General features: G+C 44.8%; 1 protein-coding gene across 4 annotated transcripts in view; it reads right to left on the bottom strand.

Annotated features, from left to right (window-relative positions):
• Positions 1-13,703, bottom strand: part of MGLL (monoglyceride lipase) — a 155,731-nt gene that overhangs the window by 5,143 nt on the left and 136,885 nt on the right. For all 4 annotated transcript variants that reach the window (XM_069083824.1, XM_069083823.1, XM_069083822.1 and 1 more), the window contains one exon: positions 1,640-1,855. In XM_069083824.1, coding sequence (XP_068939925.1) covers positions 1,640-1,855 — 216 coding nt within the window. The remainder of the gene's footprint in view (positions 1-1,639; positions 1,856-13,703) is intronic.

Below are 13,703 nucleotides of genomic sequence, written 5' to 3'. Positions count from 1 at the left end.
CTGAGACTGCTCCATCATCTACAAAACGGCCATTACATAGAAACAGTATATATGTACGCACACATACATATATGTTTCTATATGGGTGATAGTCTGTATAATATTTCGTATCTATACACACACGTGCATATACACAACACATGTGCACAACGCACACCACAATACACACAACCTAATGCACACATGTCATACATGTGTGCCTGTATATAGACACATGTGTACACATATATGTACATGGAAGAATTGTAGTTTCCCTATCTATACACACACCACACATGTGTACACACACCCCATAAATATATGGTACTATTTCCTGCACAAGGTTGTTGTGAGGAAAGATGCTCTGCATATCTTACAGGGCTGTAAAGAAGCAGGCTGTTATTCCATAGCCACTCTTACAGTGTCCTTTCCTTTGGGGCTGTCCTTGCTGTGTGCAAAGCTCATCAAGGCTTTTGCTTCTGATCCAGATTCCCTTCTGTCTGATCCCCTCCCAGTCTATGCCTAGGACACTACGCCTGCCCCCCACCGACTATGGCTCTTCTGCTCGGCCTCTCTGGGTCCCCGGAGTCGTCTCAGTTTTCCCTTCACAGGGTAAGTAACAAGCTCATCACAGTTCCCACAGGCCCGTCTCATAGTATCTTAATGACATTTGTAGCTTGAGGAGAGTATAACGTTATGGATGTCAGGAGTGCACAACTGCCCAGTGGGGAGAGAGAGAAGGAGACCAGCATCATCAAAGGGACTGGCTCTGGGGCCCTCTCGTGGACCCTGGCACCACCCTCTTTGTAGGGGCTGGACACCCATGGCCATTTTGCATTTCAGTCACTCACGGAAGAGCATGGGCCAATACTTCTCACTCACACAGAATGACCCGAAAGCCAATGTGGAGATTCTAGGATGTAGCAATGGCTTCTTCCAGCCTTCTCGCCACAAACTCAGAGTACTCTGCTCAATCAGAACCAATTCAGGTCCTTCCACACACCGCACGCACTCTCCTAAACCAAGCCTGCTCTCTCACCTAAAACACGGACTGTTCCTAAAGTTTCAGTGCGCTTGTAAACTGTTAAAGATGAAAGCCACACTAGTGGGGGTGGGGGAGAAAAGAGGTGTGGAGATGAAAGGAAGAGAAACAGAGAGACAGACAGAGAGAAGAGAGAAAGAGGAAGAGAGAAAGAGGAGCAGAGAAAGAGGAACAAAGAAAGACTAAGGCTCTTGGAGTGTCTTGTATGTCAACAGCTCCAACAGAGGCATTAGGAATGCGCGAGCACACACACACACACACACCCCTGGACCATGTCTGTCAAAATGAGCTAGAGCCAATGGTACCTGTATTTCAGATTGTTTTTGCTACAGCTCAGAGGTGACTGGGCTGTACATCCTCTCAGGCCTGATACAGGGGGCCGTGTGGGGTAATGTGGTGAGAGTCACAGGACCCAGGTTCAAGTCTTGGCATCTATGGACCTCTATGACCCCTCTGAGCCTCAGTTTCCTTCTCTACAACATGACCAAGAATAGACTCGGTGACCTCTTAGATCTGTTCCATATTTAACTCTATGACCTGGCGATCACACGTGGTGTGTGATCTAGAACCTGGCTGGTTCTAGAGCCAGCACAGTGCAGACGCCCAGAGGAGGTTTACCTTCAGAGTCTTATCCTGGCTTTTGGCAGCTTCCATGAGTACATAGGCCCCCTTGCTGTCACATAGTTTGTCAGCGGATCCTTGAAGCAGCAGAATTGGCAGGGTCAGCCTGGGGAGGGCCCTCTCCACCCGAGACACAGCGTTCAGCAGCTGAATGCCGAAGCAAACCTTTAATCCTGTGTGGCAGATCAGGGGGTCTGAGTTGTAGGAATCGACCTGCAGGAGGAAAGAGGTCAGGGTGAGAGGGTTTCCTTGGCCAGGTGCAGCTGGGCTAAGTTTCATTTCCATGCTTTGCAGGCAACTTGTATTTAGTGGAAAACCAGCAGCTGAGTCCAAATTTTTTATCTTCTCGACCCTGAGATAATATTTGGAAAGTGCTTAGCACACAGCACCAGGCAAATAATTAAGTGCTTAATAAAGACACATCTCCTCCCTTCCCCCTGGCATCCCAATCAAGGACATTTCTAATCTTCACCCAACATTTATTCTAGCTTCCTTTCTTATCATGTTCCCTTTTCTCTCTTTCTTTCTCATTTTATTTTCTACCTCTCTTTTCTTCCTTTCTCTAACCTCTTTTGGTTTTTTTGTAGGGCAATTGGGGTTAAGTGACTTACCCAAAGTCACATGGCTAGTAAGTGTATCAAATGTCTGAGGCTGGATTTGAACTCAGGTCCTCCTGACTCTAGGGCCGGTGCCCCATTCACTGTGCTACCTAACCATCCCTTTTTTATTTTATTTTATTTTTTGGTAATATTTTTTGTTTGTTTATTTTTTTGCATTTTGGAGGGCAATTGGGGTTAAGTGACTTGCCCAAGGTCACACAGCTAGTTAAATGTTAAGTGTCTGAGGCTGGATAACCTATTTCTTTCAATCTTTCTGTCTCTGTCTCTCCTCTCCTCTTTTCTCCTCTCTCTCTTTCCTTTAATCTCCATACCTTCTCTCTTCTCTTCCTCTCTCTTGTCCCTCACTACAACCTTTCAGGACTCTCCAGGTTGCTGCCTACACCATATGAAATATCAACTATATTGATACCCCCTGCCCCCATCACAGGAGAGTTACAAAGTGGGCAGCTACATGTCATTATACAGGTGTCTGTCCAAGCATCAGGACAAGGTGATGTTGTGGAAAGCATTCTGGACTGGAAATAAGAAGACCTAGGTTCTAGTTCCAGCTTGGGTACTAACTTGCCGTGGGACCCTGGGCAAGTCACTTCTCCTGTTTGGTCTTCCCTTCCATCACCTGGAGCATGTGAAGGTTAGCCTGGATGATCTCTGCAAGGTCCCTGTCAATTCTAATGTTCTTTGGCTTTATCAATCTAAGCTCATATTCTAAGATTCCTCCACTGAGCAGGCTCTAGAAAGCAGGGGTTGAGCCCAGTTAGCAAAAAGAAGCAGAGACTCCATAAAGGGTTTTTTAGGGGAGGGTGAAGGGTTCCCTTTGGTCTAGGTGTGGCAGAAAGCATCTCATCAGACTATTGACCCTGAAACTTCTCCCTTAGCTACCAGGCACAAGCAATCTGAACTGGGAGCTAGACTGGCCAGGCTGTCCACCAAGGGGCGGCTGGATGGTGCACTGGACCTGAGTCCAAATCAAGCCTCAGACACTTACTAGCTGTGTGACCCTGGGCAAGTTGCTTCTTTCAGCCTCAGTTTCCTCACCTACAAAATGGGTATAATAATAGCACCTACCTCCTAGGGTCGTTGCAAGGATGAAGTGACTTTACAGTAAAAATCTCAAGGTGCTCTATAAATGCTAGCTAGGACTAAACTAGAAGGTACTCCTCTGCCTCTAACTTTTATACCCTTGGGATTCCTTCAAGACTCATCCCAAGAACAATCACCTCTCCTGATTCCCACTGGTGACCAGCGCTCTCTGTCTCTTGTCTCTGTGTCTTTCTCTGTCTCTGTCTCTCCCCCTTCAAATGCTCATGTATGAACATACATATTAAACAAAAGCACATATGTATATGTGTATATATGAAATCATATACAGGATTCATTTTGTTTCCCTCTAGTAGAATGAAAGCGCCCTGTGGGCAAGGACTTTTGGTTGTTGTTCTCTTTGCATCTAGCACAGTGGTTTGCTCATAATCACTTAACAAATGCTCATCGGAGTACACTGGACACACTTACTGGGCATCAACTTACTCCTATGAATCATCTGTGATCAGTAAGGCCTCCATGTTAGGCACTACAGGGTATAGAAATGAATAAGAAGCAACCTCCATCCTCCCCAGAACACACAGCCTGACAGTGGAGCCCTTCCTGTGCTCTATGGAGATGACCCTTAGTTTCTGAAGGCTTTGCCACTGGGCTGCAAGCTCTGACACATCCTAGCAAGCTCCAAAGGCTTCCAGCACAACAGGGTTGTGGATAGACTCTTTGTGTGCATGTGTGTGTTCATGTGTGTGTGCACACATATGTTTTGATGTACAAAGACCAGCCTGGCTGAGTGTGGGCCCCCAAGTGGCAATGTTTTTGGTCACAGCAAGTCAGAAAACTGTCAACAAAGGTCTCTCCCTACTCCAGTCCTCTGTTCATTTAATTGTCAAACTGATCCTCCTAAAGCACCGTCCTGCCCAGGTCACCCCGACATCCCCATCCTCCCATCCCCATTCAATAAACTCCAAGAGTTCCCCCATTACCTCCCAGATCAAATAGAAAACCTTCTGTGCGGCTTCTAAAGCCCTTCACAAACGGCTCTCTTCCTACCTCTCCATTCTTTCCACTCTTTACTCCCCTCCACGTACCCTGAACACCAGTGACCTTGACTTTGCCATTCCTTTCACAAAACACTCTGTCTGCCTGCTCCAAACATTTTCACTGTCTATGCCTGGAATGTTCTCCATCTCCTCTCTGCTCCCCTGCTCCCCTGCTTCCTTCAGGCCTCAGATAAAGTTCCCCTTCCTAGGCCTCCTTAATCTCAGTGCTCTCTCTGAAGAGCCCCCTCCACCTCTCCTGTTTGCATGTTGTTCCCCACTGGACTGTGAGCCCCTCCAGAGTAGGGACTGTTTGGTTTTTGCCTTTCTTTGCATTCCCAGCACTTATCAGAGTCCCAGCACATAGTAGGTGTTTCATCAATGATTGTTGACTTGACTTGACAAATGTGTGAAGGCACATTCTGCATCAAAGAAGGAAGTAACCACTTGGCTAAAATCTTGACTCTTTCGGGTAGACACTAAAGTAAAACATACACACAAAATGTGTAATCCACGGTAGTAGGTTTTAGGTACCATAGGAGAGGTATAAAGGGTATTATAGGTGTGCAGGGGAGGGAGAATTCATTCCTAGTGGTGGTGGTGGAGGCAGGAAAGGATGGGAAAAGCTTCATGGAAGGTTGTGGTGGCAGAGCTGAGTCACGTGAACCTTGCTTAATGGAGATGGGGGTGGTTGGGAGGTACTCCAGGTAGAACTCCAGGTAGAATGAGCTAAAGTACAGAGGACAGAAAATACTGATACCAAAAGCTCTCGTTTATACAAAGCTTTGGGGTTTACAAAGATTCCTTCACAACAGGAGGTAGATAAAACATGGAATATCATCCTAATGTTAAAAATGAGGAAACTGAAATCACAGAAAATCAATACGAGTTTCCCAGGGTCACACAAGGTAATAAGTATCAGAGTTAGAATTTGAACACAGGTCTCCTGTCTTGAAGGCCCCAGTCTCATTCCATTACATCATGTTGGTTAGAACCATAGGGTTTGTATGTGAAATAAAGCAGGAGATAAGGCTGGGAAGGTAGCCAGTCCCTACTCTGGAGGGGCTCACAGTCCAATGGGGAACAACATGCAAACAGGATAAGATAAGGTTGTGGAAGGCCTTGAAATAGTTGGGCCTTTTTTTTGTTTTTGTTTTGTTTTGTTGTGTTTTGGAAGAGCAACAGAAAGTCATTGAAGGTTTATGAACTATGAATTAATTTATGAATTAAAATAGAGAAAAATAAACATTTGTTGTTTTTGTTCAGAGTGTGTGCTTGATTCTTTATGACCCCATTTGGGGTTTTCTCGGCAAAGATGCTGGAGTGGTTTGCCATTTCCTTCTCTGGCTCATTTTACAGATGGAGAAACTGAGGCAAACAGTGTTAAGTGACTTGCCCAGGGTCACACGGCTGCTACATGTCTGAGGCTGGATTTAAACTCATGAAGATGAGTCTTCCAGACTCCAGGTCTGGTGTTCTGTGCACTATGGCGCCACCTAACTGCCCAAAATAAACATAAAGGAAGATTAAGATAGGATGAATATTCTAGAGATACCAGAGGAGGAAGAGTCTGTGAGCTGGGAAACTAGATTAGGCATGAGGGGATAAGGGCCAGGACTTCACTGGTGGTGGTGGGAGACACTTTCAGGTCACTCATGTATATCCTGCTCTAGGCTTGATTTCTAGTTAGCAATTAGCAAAAAGCCATTTAGCAATTGAGCAAAAAGCCATTACCTGACTTGCTACCTGTGTGACTATGGGGAATCACTTAATCTCCCCGGGTTTCTACTTCTTTATTTGCCCCAGATGCCTCTGAGATTCCTTCCAGCTCTCTGGCTATATTCTATGGTCCTGCTTTCTGTTCAGAGGCAGCACGGAGTCATGGCGCCCGCTAGACTTGGGGACAGAAGCCCTGAGTTCTAGTCTCTATGTAGCCCCTCACTAGCTGTGTGACCCAAGCAAAGCCTGCTCCTTCCTCTGATCTCAGTTTCTGTAAAATGGAGCTGCTGAATTAGATGCTTATTAAGGCCCTTCAGGCTCCAGATTCTACGACTGCTACAATTCAGCTCAATTGGCTCATTTGCTGTACCTGCCATGCTGACCTCCATCTCCAGTCTCAGTCTTTGCACTAACTTTTCTCCTTGACTGGAATCTTTCCCCCTTCCCTTGTGACTCCTGGCTTTTTCCATGTCTCAGCTCAAACCTCACCTTTCCTGGAGATCTTTCTCAATCTCTCTCTATGACCCCTCCCAGGCTGGTGAGGAAGGTACAAAGGGTCCAGTAACACGGGACTTGGACCAGGGGCAGGCCTGGGACAACAGGACTGACAGTAAGAGGCTGGGCTGGGTTGAGTGGCTGACATGAAAAACGGGATGGGGGTCATAACCTTAGAGTCAGAAGGGACCATCTAGCCAATGAACCATGAATCAGACTAGAAGCAAGAGTGCTTGCTTGCATACCTTCAGGGAAAAGAACAAAGGGCTTTATTGGTTGGCAAGCTCAATTGTACCCACATCAAGGGTATGACAGGGCCAGCACAAAAGCCAATGGGATCTCAGGCAGCATCAACAGAAGCCCAGTGCCCACAATAAAGGAAGCCATAGTCTGGTTGTCTTCTGCCCCAGCTCATAATCATAAAGCTCACTTAAGAGCTGACCAAGTATCCTTTTCACAAACCCCTTAAATCAGGTAGTGCAACAAGCCTTCTCCCCATTTTACAGATAAAACTCAGGAGTTAAGTGATTTGCCCAGGGCTCCATACTTCGTGTCAGAACCAGGATTTGAACTCAGGGCTTCTGACCACAAGTCTACAATGTCTGGACTGTTGTGTTCAATGTGGCCATTTTCCTCTGTTTCTTTGGTCTCAGTATCCTCGGTGCCTAGCATTGAACCTAGAACCTAGTTGGTGCATAATAAATTCTTGCTAACTGATTCACTCAGGGCGCTGCATTTGAGGAAAGACTTTCATGAGCTGGAGGGCCTCCAGAGGAGGGGACTTAGAATGGTAAGAGCTAGATGGAGGAAATGGGGAAGAGGCTGGCCTGGAGAAAACAAGATTTAGCAGATCTTTGGGTGTCTAAAAGGCTGTCTACTACTGACCTCCCTGGTTCCCTTTAGATACCAAATAAAAGTCCACCTTTTGCAGGAAGCCTTCCCCAGCCCCTCTTAATTCCAGTACTTTCCCCTCTTTTAATTATTCCCTACTTTTCCTGTGTATAGCTTGCTTTGTATATATTTCTTTGCATGTTGTCTCTCCTATTGGATTGTAAGCTCCTTGAGGGAAGGGCCTGTCTTTTGCCTCTTTTTGTATCCCAGTACTTAGCATAGTAAGTGCTTAGTAAATGTTTACTGATAGATTCAGAATTAGGAACAGTGGGTAGAAGTTGTTCAGAAGCAGAATTTGGCTTGATAGGCTTCCTAATAATTAGATCTAATTTCTATGATGATGATGATGATAGCTAGTATTTATACAGTACTTTAAGATTTTCAAAGAGTTTGACAAATATTATCTTATTTGATTCCAGAGTAACCCCAGGAGGTGAGTGCTATTATTATCCCTATTTTATCAAGAAGGAAATTGAGACAAACAGAGGTTAAGTGACTTGTCCAGGGTCACACAGCCAGAAGAGGTCTGAGGCTGCATTTAAACTCAGGTCTTCCTGACCCCAGGCCCAGAGCTCTATCGCTGGGGGCATTTTAGGAGGTAGATAGGTCCCCATTTCTGAAGATGTTTTGAGCAGAGGCTAGATCTCTGGTCACATGTCCAGGGAAAGATTCTGCTCAGGAAAGGCTTAGATCAGACGGTGGCATCTAAAGCCCCTCCTGCTTGGAATCTCTGGCCCTCCTAGGGGTACAATCTGGGCAGCAGATTTAGCCACATTCCCTTCCTTGCTTGGAAGTGGTCAAGAAGAACCCAGCTATTTGTGAATTGCCAGGGAAGAAAAAGAAGGAGCGACTAAATAATGTGCCACCATTGAGATAATGTCCGTCCTGCTCCCTGGCCCTGGGCTGGAGCCAAGCCGTTCATCTGGGGGCCCTCCACTGCTGAGTGGAGCTTGTGGTGGTCTGAGTGCCTTGGGATGGGAAGTTATGTCTGGTTCTCTTGTTACAGAGCTTGAGGTTGGACAGCCTTCCAAGGTCAAGTTCCTAACTTCCCAGGCCTGTTCCTTAAAATACACTCAAGATTGGTTTTTAATGACCCATGGAGGACATTGAGGGTCTCTCTGGAAGGTTGCTCCCTAGGTTAATGGTCCCAACAGCTTTACTGTCTTCCTGAGATGCAGTTCAAATTGTTTCTTGTCCTTGCCCACATTGGCCACTTCAGACAATGGCTTATTTTGGGTCTGAGTTCCTGCCAAGCCAACAGTGCAGTTAGCAGATGTGGGGGAAAGGGCAGGAGAGGAGATAGGAGGTGGACTTAGGGCTGTGGGTGAAAGGAGAAGAGAGGGACTACATAGTTCAGGACTCTGTTGCTTCCAAGGAAGTAAAAGCATTTAGGAAGAGCTCTCCCCATGCCAAATTGAGGGTTCTTTTGCTTCTGGCATAAGGAAAAGAGCCCTGGCCTTGGAGTCAGGGGATCTGGCTTGAGACCCTGGCTTGGCCACTTATCTGTCTGTCTGCCATATGCTGGTAAAGAATGCTTCATACTCCTTAAAGGGTCACCGAAATGGGAACAGATCTTATTTCCCAGGAATTTTCAGTTCAACAAACTTTTATTTTTGCAAGGCCTTGTTCAGACATGTGAAAGCTCAAAGACAGCCAGTGGGCAGTGTCTGGGCTTTGAGGATTTTAGAAATAAAATCTCTTTGAAGAAAGAAACTTTGAATGAATGAAATGGTAACCAGTGATCTGGGCAGCTGGGTGGTACAGTCGGCTTAGAATCAGGAAGACTCATCTTCATGAGCTCAAATCCAACCTCAGACACTTACTAGCTATGTGACTCTGGGCAAGTCACTTAACCCTGTTTGCTTCAGTTTCCTCATCTGTAAAATGAGCTGGAGAAGGAAATGGCAAACCACTCCAGTATCTTTGTCAAGAAAACCCCAAAATGGGGTCACAGAGAGTCAGACATGACTGAAATGCCTGAACAACAACAAAAAACCAGTGATAATAATACTGTCTGAGTCAACCCTAGAAGTTTTCAATAAGGCCTTGCCTGAATATAACTAAGGGATTGTCCCTGCCATCAAATCTTAGGATTTAACTTTCTCCATCTTACTTTATAATAAAAGATATGGCAAAGTGAATAGAGAGCTGGCCTTGGACCAGGGGCCTGTGGGTAAATGTTTAACAACCAGCTCTCTGAAAAGTAGGGGACACACTTTTAAGTTTAATTTGCATCATTAACATTTTCCTCATCACTTTCTTAAGTCTCTAGACAATCAGCAGAACAATATATCAAATCTTGATTTGTAACTTGTGATTTCTGGGGTGTAAATGTTTACACCCAAAATTTAACATCAACTTGAGTCAGAGACACCTGGGTTCAAGTTCCCTCTCTGACACATACTGACCAGGTGACCCTGGATAAATCACTTATCAGTGTCCCAAGGCAACTCCAAAAGCATAAGATACAGAAAAGGTGCCAATAGAGGGAGTTACTCACTGGGATCTCCCCACACCTATAAAATGTAGATCTGGTTCAAAAAATAAAAATACTCCCTGTATTCAATTAGATTTCACCTTTAAATTAAAAGAGAAAACTAAGATCCATTTTCCTCAGCTTTTTGTTTGTTTGTTTGTTTTGCTTTTTGGAGGGGGGAAGGCAGGGCAATTGGGGTTAAGTGACTTGCCCAAGGTCACACAGCTAGTAAGTGTTAAGTGTCTGAGGCTGGATTTGAACTCAGGTCCTCCTGACTCCAGGGCCAGTGCTCTGCCACCTAGCTGCCCCTATTTTCCTTAGATTCTAATGGTCTGAGAGAGATGGAACACCTAGCTATAGATGGGTAAGAACAATAACCAATCTTTCAGTGTGGGACAGTGTAAATTGTGCTGGGTTTGGGATGGGATAAACTGAGCTCGAATTCTGGCTTTCCCATTTTAAGGCCCCTACCAGATCCTTCCAGCTCTGACATTCCATGTTTTAACTTTCCTTCCACTTCTAATCTCTATTCTAAGATTTCTTCTGACCCTGATATTCTCTGTTCCACAATCTCCTTCAGTTCTGACATTCCACATTTTAGAGTCCCTCCCAGAACTGACCTTCTAAGGTCCCTCCCAGTCCTGACACTTCATGTTGTAAGACCCTTCCCACATTTGACATTCCATGTTCTTGGGTCCCTCCCAGCTCCAGCATTCCATATTCTAGGGTCCTCCCTCAGCTCTACCATTCTATGGTGTAGAGTCTTCTCTGATCTGACATTCCATGTTCAAAGGCCCGTCCCAACTCCGACATTGCATATTCTAGCGTCCTCCCCCAGCTCCAACTTTCCATGTCTAGAGTCCTCCTAAACTCTGACATTCTATGATTCTACTTGGAGAAGCTAGTTTGACAAGCCCACATAAGTAGCAATACTTCAGTGTTGACTAGAGTGCTCAGCTTCTAGACGGTATACTGGCAGACAGCCCAATCTTATTAAAGGTTGCTTTACATTTTTCATGTCAGTGAGTCTGCCTTCCCGCTCTGGTGTACAAGAGACAAGAACTTAAAAAAAATTTAAAACATCATATCCCAGACAAATCGTGTGAAATATAATAATGACATGGCTTGGTTTTTTTTTTTTTAAACAGAGAAATACCTCTCCATATTCATGTCAAGGGACTGATGGTTGTTTCTGGAAGTGTGGGATGAGAGTATTCTCCAAGGCTGACTATAGCCCGAGGACCTAACTTGACACTTAAGAAAGCCCCCTCTACTTAAGACTGCAGAGAAGATGTTGAAGTGAAGAAAGTTCCCTGTACAGGGGAGGAATCTGATATGGTATGGTTTCCAAGCAGTCCATTCCAGAGTCAGGTGAAAATAAGGTAACTTGATGTTCTGTTCTCTTAGCCAAATCAGAATATTCCAACACCAACAGCAGCTAGTGACCATACTCTCTGGATATGGGATCATGGAGCCGGAGGCTCTCTAGTTCAATCTTCTAATTTTACAGATAAGGAAACTGAGGCCTGGCAGGGTTAAGTGAATGGCCCTAGTTCACACAAGTAAAAAGCAGCACTACACCCCATGGTCTTTGGTGAAAGAGACATTCAATATGAACAAGGGATTCTGTCCTAAAGGAGGCTACAATTTAATGGAAGAATATTTGATAACAAAACACTCTAGCTGTTGATTAGGAAATTAGGACTAACCTAAACTGAGGGCTTGATTTTAAAGACAGGCCATTTAATCAGACACATAGAAATCATTTATTATTCTTGCAAAACATCACTTTTTGAAGATCAGAGTTAGAGCCCCTGGATAGTTGCATCGTTACTAGGAGGCACCAAGATTTAGCAAACTGTATAGTAATAACCGGTAATTTGATAGAAAGACACTGCTGAGAGCAGTCTGACTGATGGAGACCCCGGTCTTGGGGCTGGAAGGATTATAGACTTCATGTTGGAAGAGACAGTGGAAAGCACTGTTTAGCTCACCCCCTCTCCCAATCTAAAGAGGATGAGACATCCTCAGGGAGGCTGAGTGATTTTCTCCAAGGTTTAGGATTTGAACCCAGGTCCTTTAACTGAAAAGCCAGTGCTTTTTATCACAATATCATCCCTCTTTTGTTTGTTGTTGTTGGTCAAATCTATGCTTTCATCACCATCACAGAGCTCTCGGTGAGGAAACTTCCTTTACTAATGCAGACCGGAAACTCTTGTGCAATTTATCATCTTAAAGAGATGTATGGTAAACTGACCAGTCAAGTGGTAGCCCAGGGTCACACAGACAACAAATTTTGGAGACAGAATTTGAACCCGGGTCAAGCTGACTTAGAGGTCAGCCCTCCATCAATTATACACTATGTTGTCTTGTCACTTTTCCTTAGAGGAATCCTAGAGATCATCTAACCCAGGAATTCCACTTTGCATTCCTGACAGCATCTGGACTCAGCTTGAGAACTTCCAGTGATGGGGAGATCATTACCCATTGACACAGCCTTTTTCATTATTGGGTTTGTAATCATTAGGGATAGCTAAATGGTACGGTGGATAGAATGCTAGTTCAAAACTGGTCTCAGACACTTACTAGGTGTGTGATCTTGGGCAAGTCACTTAACCCTGTTTGCCTCAGTTTCCTCATCTGTAAAATGAGAAGGAAATGGCAAAGTACTTCAGCATCTTTGCCAAGAAAACCCCAAATGGGGTCATGAAGAGTTAGAAGTGACAAACAACAGAACAATAACAAAAATCATTCGAGACAAATGTCTTATACTAAGCCAAACTCTGATGTCTTACAACAGCCACTAATTAACCCTAGTTCCAACCTCTTGCTTTTCTCCCTTTAACTCTTTTAAGATAGTTATCTTGAAAATCTTCTCTGGAAGCTAGCGAGCCCAATAGTCTATAATAGCCCCAAGTCTTCTCTTTTCCTGGCCAAACGCCCCTGCCCTCCTCATTGAATTCATCCTCCTTTGAAGGCCTACACAGATCCTTTCCCACTGAGGCCAATGCTAAAAATCAGCTGCCCCTCACAATGAATAGGTTGCTGACATTTTGTTTTTTTGTTTTGTTTTGGTTTTGCTTTTTGGAGGGGGGAAGGTAGGGCAATTGGGGTTAAGTGATTTGCCCAAGGTCACACAGCTGGTTTTTGTGTTAAGTGTCTGAGGCCGGATTTGAACTCAGGTCCTCCTGACTTCAGGGCCAGTGCTCTATTCACTGTGCCACCTAGCCACCCCATGGTCGCTGACATTTTACCAAAGATACAGAAATAAACAGCTGGTGTAGCCCCAGAGTAACCACAGAGGACAGAGAGAAATAAACTGCTTGGTCAGTGGATAGCTACTCAGACCCTCCAGCCAGGGTTTCCAGCTATAACAGTAGAAACTGTTCTGGGAATTTACATGATACCAAGTGAAGAGCATGGTCTTCCTTTTTCGGAATTCTTGACCTTAGAATCCCAGAATCAAACTAGTCTCAGTTTCTGAATCTTGAGTTGGCGAAGGACATTCATGAAGATGAGCACCAAGTTATAGGGCCGGGGGACAGAGAGGCCTGGGTTTTCATCCCAGTTCTTTCATTAACTGGCTGTGTGCCTGCGGTTAAGCTATTTCCTCTTTTTAGAACAGTTTCCTTTTCTCTAAAATGAGGTGAGACTAGAAGACCTTTGTGGTCTTTTCTAGCCCTAAGATTCTATGTTCTAGAATATGTCCTTATTTGAGGAGCTCAGAGAGCTTGAGAGAGTTACCCAGGGTCACAAAGAAATGCTCTAAATCCAGTGTTATGGGT

This window comes from Petaurus breviceps, unplaced genomic scaffold, assembly GCF_028583685.1.
Source record: "Petaurus breviceps papuanus isolate PSGF00001 unplaced genomic scaffold, PetGlider_PUasm1.0 174, whole genome shotgun sequence".
Classification (NCBI taxonomy): Eukaryota; Metazoa; Chordata; class Mammalia; order Diprotodontia; family Petauridae; genus Petaurus; species Petaurus breviceps.
Note: the sequence above shows the minus strand (reverse complement) of the source record. Positions and strands in the feature narration are given on the sequence as shown.